We start from the raw sequence: 21880 nt of genomic DNA, 5'->3' as shown, positions 1-21880 counted from the left end.
AATGAGACACAAAATTACAAAAGAGCAATGAGCAGTCTAGTGTTTTACTTTATGATCAAAACAACTTGCCATGGTCTAGAAATTATTTTACATTCATAGTTATATAAATTTACAATTTGCACATAATCCTCTGTAATTTTTACACTTTACAAAGTCTTCCAGGGCCGGTTTTGGCCCGCGGGCCGCATGTTTGACACCCCTGCTCTATTGCTTAACTAAAAACTATATTTAACAAAAAAAATAACAGCATTAAAAGTTTTGCTGCACAAAGTTTTCATTAAACAATATGTACGCGTCAGATATGTGGACTTTGTTTTAGTCATTGTTTTATTGCCATATTTTAACGGAAATGCTGCGCGTTTACGTTCTCTCCAACTTGCTGCATTATTTGGTTTTCGTCCAGGAAGAGGAAGTGACTTGGAATTGTATGTATCCAATGGCTTTCAATTGCATATTATAATCACGGGCTTTTCACCTCACTACAGCTCTAAAGACAGCATATAAACCTGTCTGTTCGTTAGCTGGCTGTGCTACAGACGGTACATGACTTCCGTCCGTCCTCGGCGGTAGAAACACTCTGACGTCAGTGAACCAGCAGAGAACGCGCAGCAGGAACCTGAACACTGATGCTCCTGAAAAAGAGAGGACATACGTGGTTGATAGCTTCCAGCATGGTGTCTCTAGCCGTGCTCATGATGCTGCTGTACGGCACCATCGGCAGCCAGCAGCCGGGCAGCTCCAGCATCAGACATGACTACCAGCTGCTGGGCAGACCGCTGTACAAGCTGGACCTGAGCTGGCCCAAGAACCCGGAGCTGTTCAGCGGACTGGTGTTCGGAGTAGCTGTCAACCAGTACGCTGGTGTGGTCTATGTGGCTCAGAGAGGTAAATACATGACCTCGACCTGGGGCAAATCTGCATTTACGCTTTGTTTCGTTCGTGTCATAATTGTTTTGTAGTTCCTGGTAAATGCGCATGCGTTGAGGGCACAGCTCTTTACAGGTCCTTGAAACATCCGCTTCTGTGCAAATTAGTGGAATTCTATTATTTTTATGTTGAAAATTCTTAAGCCTCTATGCACCTGTTGTTATAAAGACTGGTACAGAATATATTCACATTCATAACAGCTTTATTGTGGGAGAAGTTCTTCTTGCATATCGATACCCGCTCAACCCTGTAAAACCCACTGTTGCAAAAATCCATCAGTTTTATTTTTTATATATATTGTTTTGCAATTTTTTTTCTATATTTGGGTTTTTTATATATATATATATATATATATATATATATATATATATATATATATATATATATATATATATATATATATATATGCATTTTTTTGTTTATTTTTTTAACATTGTTTTCTATATTTGGATATATATATATATATATATATATATATATATATATATATATATATATATATATATATATATATATATATATATATATTCTTTTACTCATTTTTTTCTAAATTTGAGTCTTACAGGGTTAAAATATTGACCTAAATCATTTTTTCAGTTTTTTCAATAAACTGAACCACACCACACTGAACCTTGATCTAGGCCGTTATACTACAGGGGTGGAATCGCATGATCTGTTCAACTGAGGATGAAAGTGATTTTACCAGACATGGCCAGCATCATGAGGAGATGATTTAGGCAAAACAATAACTTTTGTCAAAAAAATGACTTAGGCCATTATTATAGCTAGCTAGATAGATAGATAGATAGATAGATAGATAGATAGATAGATAGATAGATAGATAGATAGATAGATAGATAGATAGATAGATTATACCTTTATTGATCCCGCAGTGGGGAAATTTTCGATGTTGCAGCAGTGAATACAAGAAATAGTGCAAGAAAAGAAAAAGAGCAGGTGGAAGGTACAGGTGGAAGATATGCAAAAATGTGCTGTTAAATGCTTCATTAAAACAGGACAGAACATATAGAACATACATTTCTGTATGTGTTTAGAGACACATATATATTTTATGTATCTTTTGTCTCTTTGCTATGAATTAAGTGACAGCAGCGAAGTCACCAATTAGATCTCTAATGAACTCAGAAAAGTGAACAGCATGTCAGGTTTGTCTGCATCCTTTACGTCATGTTGAATATGTATCCAGTCTCCATCATGTTTTTTTGTGGTGCATATTGATGCTCCAGCCACTCTGAGAAACTGTACAAATGTTTGGTGTTCCAAACATTTACATAGTGAGCCAAAAATATCCAGAATTTGAAAGGAGATTACAACAGGCCAGAAGCTATTTGTCAAGAAACTCCTTTTGGTATTTTTTTTCTTTTGTGGGCTAAATTCTGCTTTCTTTTAATATCCTCTTATTTATACCTCACTGTATCAGATATATTAAGAGTTACATTACTTTCAACAACTGAAAATAAAATAGTTCTAGGGTGTGTTGCCTGATGTTGACTCATATCTCCACGTGTCATTTGTGTTATATAATAGTGTATTTTATCAGTGCCTGCCTTTGCTTGCCAGGTGACAATGTGCCCAAGGTCCTGCTGTTCACCACAGATGGAGATTTCCTTATGCCTTGGAACACAACCACCCTGGAGATGCCTCATGGGATATTTTTAGCAGATGCGGCCTCATTAAACCCCACTGTGTGGATCACAGATGTGGGAAACGGCCCCAACGGCCACTGCATCAAACAGTACTCACCGTCAGGGAAACTTCTGCAGGTGAGTGCTTCATCTGGGATTAGATTTGGTAGCAGTGGTGGGTTCTACAAGCTAGGATTCCATTGACACATTTAGTGTGATACCTAGGATTTGAAAACAGCGTGTTGCTTGTTGTTGAATATGTTCTCGTGTGTGTCAGGTGCTTGGTACACCTGGGAAAGCAGGCTCCGGGCTGGACCCTCTGCAATTCGACCAGCCAGCTGAAATCTTTGTTCACGACTCTGGGGAGATGTACGTCGTGGATGGTGATGGTGGGATGAACAACCGGCTCATCAAGCTGTCCAAAGACCAGGAGGTGTTGTGGGTGCATGGGGAGAAGGGACACGGCATGGCTCAGTTCTATATCCCCCACAGTGTGACCGTGGACAGTGCTCAGAGAGTGTGGGTGGCTGACCGGGGCAACAAGAGGATCCAGGTGTTTAACTCCATCACCGGGGACTGGCTGGGGACATGGGGGAGCTGCTTCACCGAGGACGCACCCTACTCTGTCCGCCTGACCCCAGACAAGAAGTACTTTGTTGTTGTCCAGCTCAACACCAATCAGATTTCGCTGCTGGATGCACCGCCAGTGGGTATGATCGGCCAGTGCAGGGTGGTCAGCGTGATTCAGCTGGCCGATGAGGTGAAGCCCCACCTAGTGGACCTGGACCTGAAGACTGGGGCTCTATATGTGGCGGAAATTGGAGCTCAACAGGCACAGAAATTTACCCCCTTCAGTCTGGGTGGGAATTTTCTATAGAGCTATGTCAGGCTTTAACTGAAGAATAGAAAAAGCAAAAACTATGCCAATCATACGCATTACCACTTACTTAAAATCTACCAAAATGTTCCTATGGATTATAATATAATCTGCAATACTGTAATGCAGAAAGGAACAAAACAGAGTATGGTGAAGCCCTCCTAATAACATATCTAATGTAGCCTCTGACGACCATCTCTTAAAGGTTTTTGTCTCTACAGTTTCAAATTAGTTGTAGATAAATGTAATCTTTTTGAGGCAGGGTTTCTGTTAGCGAAGCATGTACTGCTTTAAACTGTGTTAATGTTCAGCAGAATTCAACTTTAAGCATCAGTTAAATGTTTTGGGATCACTGAACGGGACATCTGTAAGTTACTCTTTTCAAGCAAATGGAAATTTCTGCTACTAGTTCTGGTCACTTTTTTAATCGTCTCTTTGTTTTTGTGTGCCAATTGTATGTTTCCCAGCATTCGTTGGCTACTTGAACAGATCAGAGCCTCTCTGGCGCAGAAGTGTTTCCTTTCTTTACTTTTTTGCTGGTTCAGCTTTTGGTGTATGATTACACACATGTAAAAGGCTACAACTGAATTGTTTTGCACACTGTATGTTCTATGAATGTGAATTACTCTTTATGAAAAATGATTTTGACAAAGCAGATGTATATATTTACTCTCAGTAATATTATTACTGTCTTGCACTATGATTCTTGTGTTTTAAGATAAATGCTACTGTGAGAAATGGGTTTCTTTTGTGCCCAATCCATATAGAACAGAGTTCTGGAATTTGAAAATGGGTCTCCAAATTACACTAAGAAAATACTTTCAATAGAAGCATATAACTTTGTTTCAGTCACTTTCATCACACATTCAGCTCAATGTGTTGCCCTACGACTCAACTTCCACAGTCCAAAAACATGCTGAGGTTAATTGGTGATTCTAAATTGTCCGTAGATGTGAATGTGAGTGTGACTGTTTGTGTCTATGTGTAGCCCTGTGATGGATGGATGGATGGATGGATGGATGGATGGATGGTTACATTTTGAGTGCCATTTTCCAACATTAGAACTCTGTTGTAATTGGATTATGTTGCCTGGCAATATTTTTGTTTTTGTGGTATAGCTTGTTATACCTGCTTGATCAGTTATGGAAGTTTGTTGAAAAATACTTCCTTTTTCATTTTTGTGACCAAATATTTCATAATAAAAATAGTCTATATGTTTGGGGTTTTTTTTGTCGTAGTGTGACATGCATATGGTTCAGAAAATATCACAAGCTGACTTCTGCATCATCAGAATTTTGATAAGCAGACAAAATTTGATCTACGCTACTGTGAGACAGTATTGCCCCCCCCACATAAATCTTCTGTTTTTCCGTATTTGTCACACTTCAATGTTTCAAATTACCAAGTACATTTTAATATAAGACACATATTACCCCAGAAAACACAAAATGCTGTTTTTACATGATGATTTCATTTATTGAAGGAACAATGCTGTCCAGCCCACCTTGTTCTATGAGAAAAAGTAATTGCCCCCCTTCATTTGAGAATTGGGTTCAGTTTTACAAGCCACACTCGCTCATGAATTGCCAGGTTTGTTGAATCTACTCATCACTTCAATAGAACCTGTCCACTCTGTGATAAGGCCTTTAAAGGGCAGTTTGTGCTCATAAACCATCTAATGTGGCTGAATTAAAACTATTCTGTAGAGAAGAGTGGACCAACATTCCTCCATGGTGATGGAAAAGACTGATCACAAGCTGTAACAAACAATTAACTGCAGTTGTTGCTGCCAAGAGTGGACCAACCAGTTATTAAGATCAGGGGGGCAATGACTTTTTCACAGAGGTGATACAGGGTTTCAATAATTCTTCAATAATTCATAATTTCAAAACTGCATTTTGTTTTTTGTGGGTTATCTCTGTGTAATATTAAATATGAATATTAGTTTGATGATCTGGAACATTTAAGTGTGAGAAATCTGCAAAAACAAATGGCAACAGGGGAAACTTTTCACAGCCTGGACATGTCTGATATTGGCAATTCTGAATCAATAGCACAATGAGAAATAACATGAATGTGTCTGTAGATTCTGTCATCTAGGTCATGGTAATCCTAGGAGCTTCAGTAGAAAGCAGCTGGACTTCTTTTTGATGTTCTTCAAGACGTTTCACTTTCATCCAAGAAGCCGCTTCAGTTCTAACTGACTGATGGAGAGTTTCAGATGTTTCTGGTCACTTCAGCTCACATGGTTGTGAAACCAAGTAGTTCAACAGCAACGACAGTAATAACGGTTGTGGAGCTGCCAGTTGACACAACAAATGATGTGAATCTGTAATGTCAGGAGTGACTCAAGATGTTACCGATGGTGAAACCTCCTGGGGAGAGATCTTAGCTCTGGCTGACATGGCTGTTCCTGCTTCCTTCGGTCCTCTTTCAAACCAGATATAGGTAAACAAAAGTGCCCAAACATGCCTCTTTGGCCCCTTTTCGACCAGGCTGGTTCCAGTGCTAGTTCAGAGCCAGAGTTTAACTTAGCACCTAGTCTTTGTGTTTCCACAAACTAAGCAGTTCTCCTTTGTTCTTACCTCCATCCGAGTTATAAACGCCGAGAAGAGGAGGTAATAAACTGTGGGTTTTTTTTGGTGCTGTACTTTATCATGTCCTCCGATACACTTTATCCTGTTTTACTTGACTTTATTCTGGCTTGCTGCTGCCAACTGTTGGCACTGAATTATACTTGACTGCATGAATGACCAAGATTGCTGCTGGTGTCCATGTCAATCTTATGTTTCGTGTGATATTTATTGTTTTCATTTATTTTATTTGTGGTTTTTATTGAATTTTTACAGTTTTTTACCACGTTTTTACTGTTTTATGAGGTTTTTACCTTTTTTAAAATTTGTTTTTATTGTTTGCTTACTGGAATGCTGGTGTAAACTGCTGCAAAACAAATCACCCTTCAAGGGACAAATAATAAAGTTGAGTTGAGTTGAAGCAGTGGCTCCAGGCTCCAAAAACTGGTGCTTAGCAAGCACCAACTCTTTGCTGGGCCAGAGCTAAGGACCAAGTACGTCATGGGCTAGGGGCAGGGTTACGGCGACCAAGGATCAACGCCGGAAACACAGAACTGCCATTTTTAAACAGCCATGTGAGTAGTAGTAGTAGTAGTAGTAGTAGTAGTGTTTAGTGTTAGTGTTTTGAAAACTGGTAAATATGGACGTCAAATCCAAGCAGCAGTGGTCTGAGGAGCAGACCCAATGCTTCCTAGCACTGTGGTCTTCATATGAAATTCAGTCGAAGTTACAGGGAGCCTCTCAGGAAAAAAAATCCAGCAGGAGATGGCTGCAGCCCGGTACGAGCCAAGCCTTGACCGACTCTTCAACAAACTTAGAAAATTCAAAAAGGACTTGAAGGACCAGAAAAAGCAGCTGGAACACAGTGGCAGTGGTCGGCCAAAAGAATCTCCATTTTGACCTGCGGTATTCCACGATTCCAACTCAGGCTCTGAACTCTACCACAGCTGTGTTGGAGTTGAATGGCTACACATGCAGTGACGTACTGATGCTTTACGGTGATGCAATGACGTGGCTCTACCTTGGCTCCTTGCCAATGGAAAAGCAAACCAGACACAAGATTTGAACCAACTAAGCACCAGCACTGAAGTAGCACCGAACTAGCAACTGGCACTTTTTGGTGGAAAAGGGGTATTTGTCACAAAAAACATTCTTTTTTGGCCCAGAGAGAGTTTACCTCAAGTTCCCCTTTCCTTGTGAAATACAGATTTAACTTGTTAGTGAGAAACTACTATTTAGGGTGGAATAAACCTTCAAAATTATAAAAATGTATAGGTGGACTTGTTTTGAAAAAATCCATAACCTATTAGAAAATATTTCTTTCGGTGAAATAACCGTTAAAAAATGCAAGCAGTATTTTGGGTGATACCAGCATTTAAAATCAGATGTACTCGGATATCAAGTGGTACTTTGTGTAGAATATTTCTTGAATAAATCATTCTAAGTAGCTGTTCAGGTGGAATCAGCCCTGAGAATCAGAAGTCATGCATTTTAGCGGTCATTTAATCTTGAAATGAAGGGGTCTAGACGTGCAACCCTAGAAGTGTGGCCCTACCAGTGCAGTCCTGAAAGTGCAGCCTGTGGAAGTGCAGACACATACTGTTGGAGTCAATCTGCTCAATGAATTGTCCTTTGTACAGTCTGTGGTACACACAGAGTTCCTCCAAAGTCCAGCAGTGACTACTTTAATTAAAACTCTTTTAATGCTGAATTATAAAGCTGTGGATGACAGAAAATGTCCTTGTAGAGGCTAAATTCCCCTGGGGTGTATTCTAGCCTTTAACTTAAGGCTTTAAAGACCAATTTAATGCTAGAATTGGCCTGTAATTCAATTGTGGCCTATTCTACACATGTGCCAAGAGACAATCAGAGCTTAAACAAGTGTTTTTGCATGAGGAGAGACTGTACAAGGAGATTGTAGGTCATCCACACCTTCATAGCTCATCCTTTCTTTTATCCAGCCTAAGAAAGCCAAACTTTCCTGACATGACAACAGGATCTTTGGCATAGTGTCCCATTATGGCGGATAACATGTCTCACCATATCTGAACAAACTGGTAGAGTCCATCCAGCTCAAGGAAAACTGCTGTTACTGCAGATGTTCATAGGCCTTTTACTGTTGTGGGTTGTCACATTGGGCCTCTGTCACACCACTAGGTGGAGCTCAGTTAACACAGTTAGCACATCATTGCTGCTCATACGCTCCAATGAAGACATACATGACCATGAATTACAATTTTCTTGATTAACGTTGTATATTTACTCACGACTGCATCTCGATTAGAGTAACCGGTGTAGCAGTAAACAATGTCAGCTAGTTTGAGTTTCGCTGTAACCACAGATCAAACATATCTAAGAGGTATACGGCAATTATCTGCAGTTTTTTTTTTATAGCTATTTTTTGGGCCTTTTTCGTAGAGGACAGTGGAGAGAGAGAGACAGGAAATATGGGGAGAAGAATGGGGGAAGGACATGCAGCTAATTTCCGTGGGTCAGACTCAAACCACGGAGGCTGCATCGGGCCCTACAGTCCCTGTTCATGGGTCGCCCACTCAACCAGTTAAGCTACTGCAGCACCCAGTTATGCACAGTTTAATTACAGGTGAACACGGTCTGTCATTCAAGTGGTATTTAGATTTTCAAAAATGTTATTCTAACTGCACAAACAGGATCAGCTGTTCTCACTAAAATGTTGTTTATTTATTTTGACCATGCAGCTGAAGTGGATCATGGTCAGATTAACCTCTGGATTGAAATTTATAATTGTGGCCCCTCTTACCCTGCTACATGATTAGTCATTATATTCTCAGTCCACCACACACCAACCCCACCTCTAAAGCTCACATGGCAATAACTGATATTTCATTAACTCTGTAAGTCATTTCGAGCAAAATTGTCGAAATTTCTTTGGTAGCAGCTTCTCAGATGTGAACATGTACCAGTATTCATTGGACAGTAAAATAAAGCAGTTTATATGTTGACAATGTGTTAACTTCAGCTCCACCTTCACAGTGTTGATTTCATTGCTTCACTCTACATTTTATCCACTGAACCGTCAACTGATCATTACAATCGTCACAGATACTTTAGTGGTTAGCTTTGAAAATGTCAGCCAGGCCTGTGTTCTTGTGAAGCGCTGCCTTCAACCCATATCACTCTGTTTTCACTCTCCCTATAAGAGGAACTCTGTAGGCGTCCATGAAAACAACAGACAAATGTGAATTGAGTCATGGCTCGTTGAATAAAAGAACTGGAAAGAGATGGAGAGAAAGAGCAAAGAGAGACAGGAGGGCTTGAGGAAGAAAGAGGGGATCTATAGCAAGAAGGGAGGAGGAAGGCAGTGTGTGAGGGGTAATGGGGTCAGATGGAAAGGGAGATGAAGGGGGAACAGATGAATATAATACAGCACAAAGCTTAACAACACAGTGGAGTCATTGTCATGGGGCTGTCGTGGCCTCTGTCACATCCAGCTCACACTTTTAAGCCCATGTTCTGGTTTCTTCCTGTTTTATTTTGACATTTCATGTTGTGTTTTGTGCTCACTCTTGTCTCATTGTAGATGACTTTATACTCCCGTCTTTACTTTCCTGTCTGTGATCACCTGTCCTAATGTGATCCATCTGTGTGTCCATGTACTCACCCTTTTCCTCCTTTTTTTCTCCTTGTGATCATCCTCCTTTACCTGTCTGTTTTTCTGACTCTGGCTGTTTCTGACCACTGAGCTCTGCCCAGAGATTTTTGATACTTCTGCCTGAATACTGGGCTCCTTTTTGTATAATAAAGCCACTGAACTGTTTGTGAGCCTCCCAAGTTGTGCATATTGAGTCCATTTCCTGTTGTACTGTTGTGATACTCTTGGCAAAGGAACCATTAAATAAAAGAAGCGAGGAGCAGTGAGGCTTGGTGGTTAGCACTTTCGCCTTGCAGCTAGAAGATCCCCGGTTCGCATCCTGGCCCTCCCAGGATCTTTCTACATGGAGTCTGTATGTTCTACCTGTGCATGCGTGGGTTCTCTCCAGGTTCTCCAACTTCCTCCCAAAGGCCAATAACATCTTGAGGTTAACTGGTAACTCTAACTTGTCCATAGGTGGGAAAGTGAGTGTGATTGTTTGTCTCTATATGTAGCCCTGTGATAGTCTGGTGACCTGTCCAGGGTGTCCCCTGCCTTCACCCTGAGTCAGCTGGGACAGACTCTAATGAGGATTAAGCGGTGTATAGATAATGGATAGATGGAGGAGCATAGAGAGATTTGGACTCTTCTGACTGTGGTGATGCCCAGAATTCTGCATTTGACTGTACACTGTCTGATAATAGGACGTATTTCTCTCTAACATGTTCAGAAAGTGCTTTCAAGACGCCCCACACTCATGGTTTTATCTCTGTAGGTCATGTGATGGAGGCATGAGGATGTTAAGAGCCCAGGTGAGGTTCATTTTTGCAGACTTTCTTTGCGTTCTTTTGTCTTTGTCTCATACCCCACATGCATAATGTCCTGTTTGCAGCACAAAACCCACAGGGTCTTCACTAATCACACTTCTTCTGGAAAAACATCTGCTGAGATCTTGAAATCTAAGATCAAAACTCATGTTTTCTACCCAGTTATTAGCTTCTTCTTTGATTACTTCCATCCTTTAAACAGAATCTGTCTAGACCTGTTTGTTTTCTGTCCTGTGAACATGAGCATTATGTCTGGCAGAGGCTCCTTGTCATTTTCAGATGTCCTTAAGCTTTCAACAGTTGTTTTAAAAGTACTGCCACCTTGAGCAGCTCCAACGGTGAAATGAAGCACAGGTGTATCAGTTTAAACACTCCAACAATATCTTATATTATAATGTTTCAGTCACAGGGGCTGGTTTCCTGTTAAGCCAGCAGTTGTAGCAAGTTTCACTAAAAATACAAGTCTTTAAATTAGTCTGCATAGTTGGTCAACCGTATTATTAAACCCAAAATAATCCATCAGGACATGTGTCTGTCTTGGTTCTTAGCATATCTTCATTTGTGAGGTGGTTAATATTTTCCTGACTATTTAACTTTCCAAGTCATATTTCTTAATTAATTCTGGTGGCGTGTGTTAACGTTAAATCAATGTGTCTTTATTTTGTGTGCTGTAATAATATAGATGTTGTGATGCGTTATTCATAGATGCTTTTTCTGCTACTCATGCAAGCATAATTATTGTTAAGTAATCTAATGTACTGTATCAACTGAACACTACAGTTCAAAAGTTTGGGGTCACTTAGAAATGTCCTTATTTTTGAAAAGAAAAATTTTATTTCAATGACAATAACATTAAATGAATGATAAATCCAGTCTAGACATTGTTAATGTGGTAACGGACTATTCTAGCTGGAAACAGCTGATTTTTAATGGAATATCTCCATAGGGGTACAGAGGAACATTTCCAGCAACCATCACTCCTGTGTTCTAATGCTACATTGTGTTAGCTAATGGTGTTGAAAGGCTCATTGATGATTACAAACACTTGTGCAAATATGTTAGCACATGAATAAGAGTGTGAGTTTTCATGGAAAACATGAAATTGTCTGGGTGACCCCGAACTTTTGAACAGTATTGTACATACTGGATCCAGGTAGGTTTCTGTTTTTGCAATTTCAATAAAATGGGAAGGAAAATGTTAATCGGGTCAATATATATAATGGAGGGACTTTTTTAGTCCATGGGATAAATCTTGCATACATTTTTTTTTAAAGTTAAAAAAAAAGTAATTTTTTTTAATGTTCATTATGATCATGTCTTTACAAATTCCATAATTATTTACTATGGAAACAATCATTTATTAATAAAAAATGACTGGATGTCACTAAAATGTCAACTAAATAACTGTCTGAATTTAATAACAACCACCTTCTAATTAGCTGAACAATAATAAAATGAGCTTATTCAAAAATTGTTTTGAGAAATTGTTTGAGTTGAGATAATCATGACAGATATTTCTTTTCTGGCGATATATCATATTTTATATGGAAAATAGCAAATTGTATCTGTGTGTGAGAAATCACTTCCAGATCACATGACCTGCTCCACATGATGTCATTTCCTCCTGAAGAAAAGCCTGGCAAGACTCCAAGACTTTCTGAATTATATAATATAAAGTAGTGTGTGAGTCAAGTGTGGATTTATCACGTCAGCAGGTTTACTACAATATCTTTAGAAATAACTTTCAATTTCAATTTTACTCAGTTGTATATACAATATTTAGAAGAATCTTTCCCTAAAAATACCATGTGGTGTTTGGTTATAGGCAGCCATGTTGATTTTAGGCCAAAAACAGCAAAAATGTCAACTATGATACCTATTAACTATGTTACAAAAAGTCCCGCAAATTATATATCAACGCAATCATAACAGAAACTTGTAACTAAAGCTGTTAAAATTAATGCAGAGAAAATTGAGTGAAATAAATCTAATTTAAAAAAGCATCAAACAGCACAAAAGTTAAATACAAGGTACTTTATCACCACTGGCAAAAGTCAGTTTGCAAGACTTTTCTCACTTTTAACTCCATTTAATGTGCATGTACATGAATATAGGTCATATAATTTGTAGAGTTAAAGAGGAGGTAAACATCTGTCCAACAAGCTGCCGTTTTGGAGGTTTCCCGGGAAAGAGCATCGCCTCCTACACACATCTTCAGGTAGCTCTGTGCTTCCTGTTCACTGTGCAGCTGTCAGGAATGTGTGTGTCCATACTGTCATTCATGCAGACTTCCATTTAATACAGAGGAATGTGAGTGTAGGAGTGGGCCTATTCTGCACACCAGGATGGTCACACTCACACACATTTTCTGTATCCTCGTCCACCTCAAGCTTTCTCTTTCACACATATCCTTTCTTCACACTCTCCCGCAGCCTTTGTTTTCCTGACATCTTCTTGTTGTGCTTTTCCTCTATGGTTTCTGCCTTGCTGGCTGTTTTGCTGACGGACTCCAGCTGGATGTCATGGCTGGGAGAGAGGTGGGATCCTGAGTGTGTAGGCTGCTCTTTAGAGTCCCTCTGTATGGAAAAAGCCCACACATCACTCCCACACACCTTCCCCACACACTCAGGAGGGATTCCACTTTCCACAAAGAGGATTTCCTTGTTAGAGGTATTCAGTTGTTGACCGCATCGTATCAAGGACTGGTCATTTATTTTCCCTCTTCTTTTCCTGCTTTCGAGGAGAAAGTATGATAAGAAATGTTGTTATTCTTAACCTGAAGCCCATCAGCTGACATTTGGACCTGCTTTCAGTAAGATACCTTACTGGCAACAAATCCCCTGAAAATCTGAAACTACGGCACTTAGTTTCAACACATACTTTCCTTTCAGGGTAAATGAGAGCACAAAAGACTTCCTGGAACATCCTGGAACATATGTCAGGCGCAGGACAAGAGAGTCAGTGAGATCAAAAAGTAAAAAGTAGAGGAATAAACTAATTGAACTGAAAACATGCATCATGTAATCAACCTTATGCAACTATAATAAAAGACACACAGCTGCTTATTTTAACATGCAGCTCTCTGAGACACAGTGATAATGAAAATGTATCTTTGTTTCCAGTAATTGAAAACTTGGTCGATTAATTTGGTGCAAAGCTTTTACTGTAAAATTGTTCTGAGCTGGTCCCCTATAGCCCCTGACTCAAGGCACCAAAACAAATAATACTTTTAAATTAACATTTGAAGCATCAGTTATTAAACTATTTAGATTTAAGTGATTTTAAATGAATTAATGAAAATTTGCAATGCTTTTAAAAACTGTCATCTGGCTGTACAGTTGATAAGATATAGTTGTCACCTTTTTTCCTTTCTTGACAGTTTGAGCTTAAGTTTAATTGATTGAAGTATTTTATACTGCCTTTTCTCAGGCACTGATTTGATAAACTGTTTTGCTATGAACTGTGATTGGAATGAGGCTATGATGTAACTGAATTGCTGTCTATATTGTTCTTTGTGATGTTGACCTGACAGGGTCTAATCTTTGTCAATTCAATTCGATTTTAAATTCAGCTTAGTCTAATGAGCACCAACTTACAACAAGAAGTCATCTCAGGGCACTTCATCTAAGATTTTCAAGGCTTTATGTTTTAACATTATTGAGCGAAACACAAAGATTACTACAGCCAAGAAATTGTCTTTACAACACAGCGTAACATTGTTCTCTCAGGACTTTACAATCAGAGGTTGTTGTAGCAGCCTGAATGACTTCCTCACTGCTGCTGTGTCGTCATTCCTGTCTTGTCCTGTCAACGGCACAAAGACACAGCGAGATGGACGATATGATGCCACACTGACAGTATCTTTCTACGTTTAGGGATGAGGAGTACATCATACTGTTCCTGGCACTGCTTTGGGATTTTAGTCAGTCTACACATTCACAAACATTTACAGGCACATCATTTTTGATAACCTGTGTACTATTAAGTGAGCTAAACTCAGAGGATGCAGACCTCTAACTGAGGGTGTGGGGGCATTAAGTTTGACTTTGTTGTAATCAACTTCAGTAAAGTAAATACATTCTGTTACAGCCACAGGTGATTGTGTGCTGTCTTGTATCTGGGGTGGATTTTTTGGGCCTTTGTATGGGGAGATGGTCTGAGTAGGTCCAGCCGTGGTTGGTTTGAGATCCTCTCCAGAACCCCAGCTGTCAGTCATCTCAGCTAACGAGCCTGGAGCTGAAGACCTGCACTCCGGCCTTTGTTCTCCCCGCCTCCTGATTGGGCCACCATCCAGTTCCTTCTATCTTCAGCCAACCGGTCGCAGCCATCAGCACACCTGGAGAGGATAAATCTACAACCAAACTTTCAGTCAGGGCGGCTGGGATTCGATAGGACCAGTTCGCCCTGGTGCCGCTTGAGTCTTTGTGTTCCGTAGGTTCCGTAGGTTCTGTAGGTTCCGTAGCCACTGATGAGTGTCTATCTGGAACATAGCTTCTGTTATAAAATTATAATAACGTTATATTTAAATGCTCTTCATGATTTCAAACTACTGTATAACTGTGTGACTGTGAACTCATATAACCCGATGTACTAAGTAAACTTCCATGATTTAACTTTAGCCATGAAAATATAACAAGTTGGTCTTGCAAGCAGCCGGTTGAAACTGGCTGCTCAGAACCTGATAATAGCACTGTGACTTGCTTATGTGCCTGTATAAAGCAAGGCGGTTTCTTTGTATTGTCAGTCACTCGTTTAGACCGTGTTCCGTTCTAGTAATTCCTTGTGCAAGTAAAACTTTGCTTTGACTTAAGAGACGACTGAGTTAATTTGGAGAAGTCAGGAATCCACTGAAGAATTTTCCTAGCAGCTCCTGTTAGCAGCCTGCTAATTTAGTGAGAAGCTGCTTGAGTTGACTTGAGTCTTCGCGTGTTGTGTCTTGTTAAGAAATATGTGTTTTGAGGCACCAATTTTAGTTAGTTAATTGCGCACTTGGCATATTTATATCGTATTAGTTTCTGTTGTTTATGGTGGGTGTTGCCACTGTGCTTAAGTTTGGCTAAGGAGTTTAGTTGTTTTGCTTTTGTTTAGCTAGTTCACAAACTCTGTTAGCCTTTGTTTGGTTTTATTTCGTTCTTTGGCTTTGGAACATCCACCAGCCTTGCTTTTCTTTGCTTTCTATGTTTAATTTGTTACTGTGCAATAAATTGCTTTACCTAAACCAAGGATAACTGGTAGTTTTTGTTACACCCAGCCGACTCTGGCGATGGGTTCATAACACATTTAAAGAAAATGTCATAGCAATTGCTGAAATACTTCATTGTGGACTGAAGAAGTCAATGCTACCAAATTCACAGCCCTGCTGTGAGGCTAACAGCAAGCAATTTTTATCCTCTGGGGAGGATGATCATGCACCAATACACAAATTTAGATGGTGAAACGTAACATACAATGCATCCTCTAGGAGCTATGAGCATCCAGATGTCTTGAGAAATCTGGCAGTAGATCAAAGTGTAGGTCAGTGGGCTGGATGGACAGCGGTGAGGGGTAACAGAACATGTGGAGCTGCCAGCTGGGAGGAGGCTGGGTAGAGTAGTACTGACTGTCAGCTGGGAGATGGATGTCTCTCTGTTCCACCAGCAGGCTCATGCATGGGGCAGTGGGAGTACAGGGGTGTGCTGAAAGTGCACTCAGTCAGTTCAGCTTCTATACATGAGGCACGACATACGTACTTTTTATACATCCACAGTACTTACAGGAATTTTACTGATCACAACTTTTCTCATTGAGACATGCTTCCTGTTCACCACCCATTTAACCCGACTGACTAATTACATATGGATGCATCAAGGCATTTTCTACAACATTGTTTCATGTGATTGAACGTCTGTGTTTATGCCTGTTTGGTAAAAAAGAACCAGCCCGTCAGAAGGTCCAGTCTGGCCCGCAGGATGACTTCATAAAGTGTAAAAATGACAAAGAAGACATTAAGTGCAAAAATTTGTAAAGTGGTAAATTTAAAATAATTTCTAGATCTTGACAAGTTGTTTTGATCATAAAGTAAAATACTAGATTGTTCATTGTTCTTTTGTCATTTTGTGTCCTGTTTTTGTAATACTTTGTCTTGTTTTTGTTGTGTTTTTTTGGCTTTTTTTGTCTGACTTTTGACGTTTGTCTCATGTTTTTCTCGTTTTGTTTCTCATTTTTGTCATTTTGTGCTTCCTTTTTGTCTTGCTTTTGTTTTTTGTCCTATTTTTGTCATTTTGTGTTTGCTTCATTCGTTGTTTTGTGTACTGTTTTTGTTGTTTTGCGTTTTTATGTCTCGCTTTTGTCATTTTTTGTCTCAGTGGAATTTTTTTTGTCTCGTTTTTGTCGTTTGTCTATTTTTGTCGCTTTGTAACTTTTTTGTCTAATTTTTTGCCTGTTTTGTTTCGTGTCGTTCGGCTCATCTTTTATCATTTTGTTTCTCTCTTTTGTCGTTTTGTGTCTAGTTTTTGTAATTTTTTTTGGTCTTTTTTGTTGTTTTGATCATAAAGTAAAATACCAGATCGTTCAGTTTCAGACACCTCTGAATAAAAGTTTTATGCCTTTTTGTACATACACTGTGATCTGTAAGTTGTAATGTTTAAATGATAAACTGAACTCTGATGTTGCTGAAATTGAATTTATTTTTCTTAAGAAACTTCAGGTTGTTCATGATGTTTTGTAGAAAGATAATTCCTAAAATTTGAACATTTTCAGAACATACCTTTTTGCCCTAGAACACAGGAAAGATTTGAAGTTGTTGTTATTTATAGGCTGTTATGCTCTGATTTAACTGGTCCGACCCACTGGAGATCAAATTGGGCTGAATCTGTCCCCTGAACTAGAATGAGTTTGATACCTCTGGTCTAAGTGATCGGTTCATGAATCCTGTCGCCCCGCTTTCATTTGTTGTTTAGTTCTGATTTGTTGACAGAAAATGTAAAACATTTTATCATAGTGCCTGTCATGACAATACCATTTCTCATTTAGTTTTAGTTTCATGGTGTAAAATGGGTTGTCGACACATTTTTATTGTAGCTTCCACTGATGAAATTAACACTGCAGCTGTTTACTTTCAGTGACTTTTCATTACTTTTAACAAGTAAATGCCCTACTCTTAGCTAATTTTTTTTTAGCTAAACCATTAGAGCCATTTTTGAATTTTAACTCTTTTTCAAACATTTATCTATGACCTCCTCAACATAGATAAATGTTTTTTGCCACCAGTTTTATACATCAGTCAACATTAAGTTGCCACAGAGATGACTCTCATTTTTGGTTAAATAATTCCTGAATTAGTTTAGCTCATCTTTCCACTTAGCACTTGAAAACATAAAACAGGTATCTGCTTTAACAGTGACATTGTATATAAAACACTCTTAATAATGAAATGTGTGTATTTTAATGGAGAGTATTGATTGAATGCTCCTTTGGATATTGGTACATGCTGAAATCTTGTGAATGACGATGAATAAACACATTAAATGAGGGATGGAGGGGTGTTTATTTCCTGGCAGAAGCACTGCATCAGTTCCTGTTTGTGGTTGAACATTAACAGGCCCTCCATCAACTGGCCGCCACTGCGAATAGGAGTGAATATAGCTCCCGCTCTCTGCTGCATCCTGAGCTCCTGCTGAGACAGACAGGGGACTGCCAGCGTCTCATCACCACTGAGCTGTTCAACAGTATCCTCTGTCTTTGTTTGTCTGGACGCGACAAGACAGGGATGACGAGGCGTCAGCTCTAACGGCCTGCTCTGGAGTTTTCAGCAGGAACACAGTCAGCAGCCGGCAGAGACGGAAGCACAGGAAGCAGGGAGGTGGACGCAAAGCATGGCGCTGAGCATTCAAGCACTTTTTAATCGAGCAGCTCGTTGTCTGCTCTGCTGTGTGACAGTGTAGGTTTAAACCACCAGGATCATTCTAGTGCTTCTTCATGTTTAGCCTGTTGAATGACTTAACTTGACACTTTGAACCTACAAAGTCTTATTTTATACTTAATAAAAATGGCAGATGTCCTTTAGGACAGAAATAGACATGCTGCTGGAAATCGTTTTGCCATATCTAAATCTAAGTCATTTACTCAATATACAGTAATATACAGAGCAATGAAAGAATGGAATTCACTCCCCAGTTATGTAACTCAACAGAGGACCATAGTAAACTTTAAAATAAAACTAAAAGATTAGTACGCAGCACAAAATTTCAGTTATTAATATCCATGTGTTGCTCTGGGGAGCAGAAGCTGGTAAAATACAATAATTAAATAAATATAAATCATAAACTAAATGTAGTGGCTGCAATGTTACAACAGCAAGACAGATTCCAGTTATACTGTATATATTGTGAATGTAATTAATAGTAAGGATGCAAGGTTTGGTGTTTCATTGTTCAGAAGATTGATATCATGGTTAGTTTTAGGGGTAGATCATTCTTTGATCATTATTATTGTTGGGTCATGGCATCTTTGAAGAAGAACAAAATCTATTTTTATGATGATTCAGTGTGGGAGTACTGTGTGTTTCATGCTTTTTGGTTCAGCATGAGTTGTGTACATGTATGTCATTTGTATTGTATATGTGTATTCTTGTATGTATTGTTTATGTACTCTGTAATTCTGATTTGTATGCATTATGTGTGCCTGCTGCATTTTGGTGTTGTCATAAATTAAATGATGAAGCCTCCAAGAAGAATAGCTGCTGCCTTGCAAAAGCAAACAGAGGATCTTAATTCAGAAACAAAACAGAAAAGCAGTGATTTTTCAAGAAATTGGAATCAAACAGCTTAAATTCTTTAAACCCCTCACAAAGTAAAGCAAAGATTTGAATAATAAGAGATAATAAGTGTCGTATATTAAAGCTGTTAAAGCTGTCATAAATATTAAACCATATGTCTGTTATTAACATAAAAGTACATCATTTTGACCAATACAAACTGTAATTTTTCCAAATTGTAAATCAATTGCAGTATTGATTTGCAAATTCCTTGTAAATAACTATGCAAGGGTAGAGAAATGTATTTTTTCAAGAGAAAAACCTTATTTATTAACCTTATTTATGGTGAGTCAGTGTTATACAAACAGTATCAAACTGTTTTTGAGGTTACAGATTTTTACTGTCAAGGTTTGACAGTTTTTCACTGTAAAATTTACAAATATTTTTTACAGTGTAGTATGTGTCTCTTCTCGGATACACTGCAGTCACTCATCTGTGGGCGTCTTTGGTTTTTGGATGGGCAACAACACATCAACCATAATCTCCACGTCTGTAGTTTTTTTTCTGTAGTCTACTGAGGTAGGAAACTGCAGAAAAAAGGAAATATGAAGGTGGCAGACCCAAAAAAGTCAGAAATTACTGGCAACCAAAATCATGCTGAGCTTGCAAGAGGAAAAAGTTGCAAATTGAACAAAAAGAAACTGTTAAAAAATGGTGAAGGAAGAATCAGAATTACAGAAAATGTGCTTGTTAGCCTGCTTTGTCTGAGTCATCAGTTATCAGTTTCATGTGTGTGATTCAGATATGTAGTCATCATAGTATGACAGCATATTAGCAGAAATAAAAGTACACCTGCAAACACCACCTAAGATGTGTTAGTTGGATGATCTCGTGCTCAAAAAAACATGAGAGAACATGCTAATTAGCGAGTGTGAGGGGATTTACTGTTTTTTTATCCTCATCTCTCATTAGGCCGTCTAGTTGCTTTCACCCGTTTATGAGCGTGTAAGAGTCAAATATATGACAGACATAACATGACATTTTTCCTAAGTATAAATAAAGGTTAACAAAAGCTTTGTTGCAAAGCCACAAGATATTGACTGCTGATAAGTTACGAGCACAGTGTATTGATCTGGCAGGACATTTAGCCACAGCAGAGAGACAAGCAGACACACCGCAGCCCTGACTATGAATATTTTAGGACAGAACAAAGAAGCCAAAATGTTGTCCCTAAAACCGCTCAAATAAAAAACAACAACAAAAAGAAAAACTAACAAAGCATGAAATATTCATTGGAAGTCACAAGTTTGTGAGCATTAGCTTCTAAAACATATGAACAGTCTTTAATAGCAATAAATTCTTGAAAGTATTTTGTGTTTTTTGATTTTAGAACACTTAGATAACATCATACTTTCCATCAGCATAAATGAAACATAAAAGAGATGAGGCAACAATAGCAATAGAAAAACTGAATATATTCTTGCTCTCGACTTCTTAAATTACAAGGAGATAATGTATTGTCATCCTTGCTTGATGTGTCAAGGAGGACGTGAATTTTAATCTAATGCATTCACGTTGTCGCTGCAGTCATAAAGATGTCAACACACTGCCTGAAGATAATAGAAGCTTAATAAGAGAGCAATTTGGAACAACAGAAAGTCACTGATGGATTGTATCTGGACGTGTTAAGTGACTAAGGGTTATAAGGGCCTATTGACATACGTCCCCTGAAAAGACAGTCTCATGAAGGTGCAGATATCCCTCCAGAGAATGTCTATCTTATATCATTAGAGTAAATCAAACATTTTCAAAGAAATGTAACTATTATGTGGTCTGTTTCATTGACATATAGTAAACACAGACAGCAGTGCACAGTGTTTGTAGTGTTTCCTGTACACCTGAATCTCATCCACCAGTCCCAATCCTGCTGCCTCCATACTCTGTCTGCTCCTTTCTCTGCCATATCATTCATTTCACCAACATGGTACCAACACAGCAGTCAACCTCCACCTCAGTTACGTCTTCTCTTGTTGTTTGAGCTGTTCTTCTGCCACAAACCTGCTGCCTGCAACCTGCCAGCCTCGCTCAGCTCTTCTTCTGAGTCATTCCAGAATTGGAGGACATTTGGCCCTCAAAATTTTTGAAAAATAGACTTTTTCTTTTACAATTTTCTGCTCCATATTCATCGATAATAGGTAATAAACTACCAAAGACTTGATTGGCTCAGCTTACACATCAGTGGTATCATTTTTATTCCATGTTTTATTTGTTGTTTGCTAACCCTACTCTAATCACAGGGTTGCTAATTCATGCTAATGTTAGCTTAGGATAACGTTATTTATTTTACCGACAAATCAAAGATAACATGGTTTTACCTTGCTGACATGTTTCAACTTCAACTGCAGTCTTCTTCAGAGCGTCATCTGACGTGTGCTGACGTGTCCTTTTTATCATGTGACCAGTCTGACAGATCTGTCAGAATCTGTCAGATAGGCCACGCCCCCCGCCGTCCGGTGGTCTCTGGAGGATGGAGTCCCAGGTGTGCGAGAGGGTGTAGTCCCCCTCATCCCGGTTCATGGAGCAGCTCGCCCGCTTCCTGATCTCGATGGCCTCGCCCGGTAGGTAGGACGGCGGGGGGCGTGGCCTATCTGACAGATTCTGACAGCTCTGTCAGACCGGTCACCTG

The 21880-nt window shown here is 39.1% G+C and overlaps 1 protein-coding gene across 1 annotated transcript; it reads left to right on the top strand.

Moving 5' to 3' along the window:
* The first annotated feature begins 383 nt into the window (after positions 1-383).
* LOC111571022 (NHL repeat-containing protein 3) lies at positions 384-4672 on the top strand. The gene is made up of 3 exons (XM_023274074.3): positions 384-885; positions 2509-2711; positions 2851-4672. The coding sequence occupies exons 1-3, from the start codon at positions 627-629 to the stop codon at positions 3448-3450; spliced, it is 1062 nt and encodes a 353-aa protein (XP_023129842.1). The 5' UTR covers positions 384-626; the 3' UTR covers positions 3451-4672.
* Positions 4673-21880: the final 17208 nt, after the last annotated feature.

This window comes from Amphiprion ocellaris, chromosome 18 (assembly GCF_022539595.1).
Source record: "Amphiprion ocellaris isolate individual 3 ecotype Okinawa chromosome 18, ASM2253959v1, whole genome shotgun sequence".
Lineage (NCBI taxonomy): Eukaryota > Metazoa > Chordata > Actinopteri > Pomacentridae > Amphiprion > Amphiprion ocellaris.
The sequence above is the reverse complement of the archived record's forward strand: the minus strand, read 5'-3'. Positions and strand labels throughout refer to the sequence as shown.

Bases quoted from the DNA above. Each gene is read 5' to 3' on its own strand.
- LOC111571022 (XM_023274074.3), top strand. From the start codon at position 627: ATGCTCCTGAAAAAGAGAGGACATACGTGGTTGATAGCTTCCAGCATG. The intron at 886-2,508 runs GTAAATACATGA...TTTGCTTGCCAG, and splicing joins GGTCTATGTGGCTCAGAGAG to GTGACAATGTGCCCAAGGTC. The intron at 2,712-2,850 runs GTGAGTGCTTCA...CGTGTGTGTCAG, and splicing joins CGTCAGGGAAACTTCTGCAG to GTGCTTGGTACACCTGGGAA.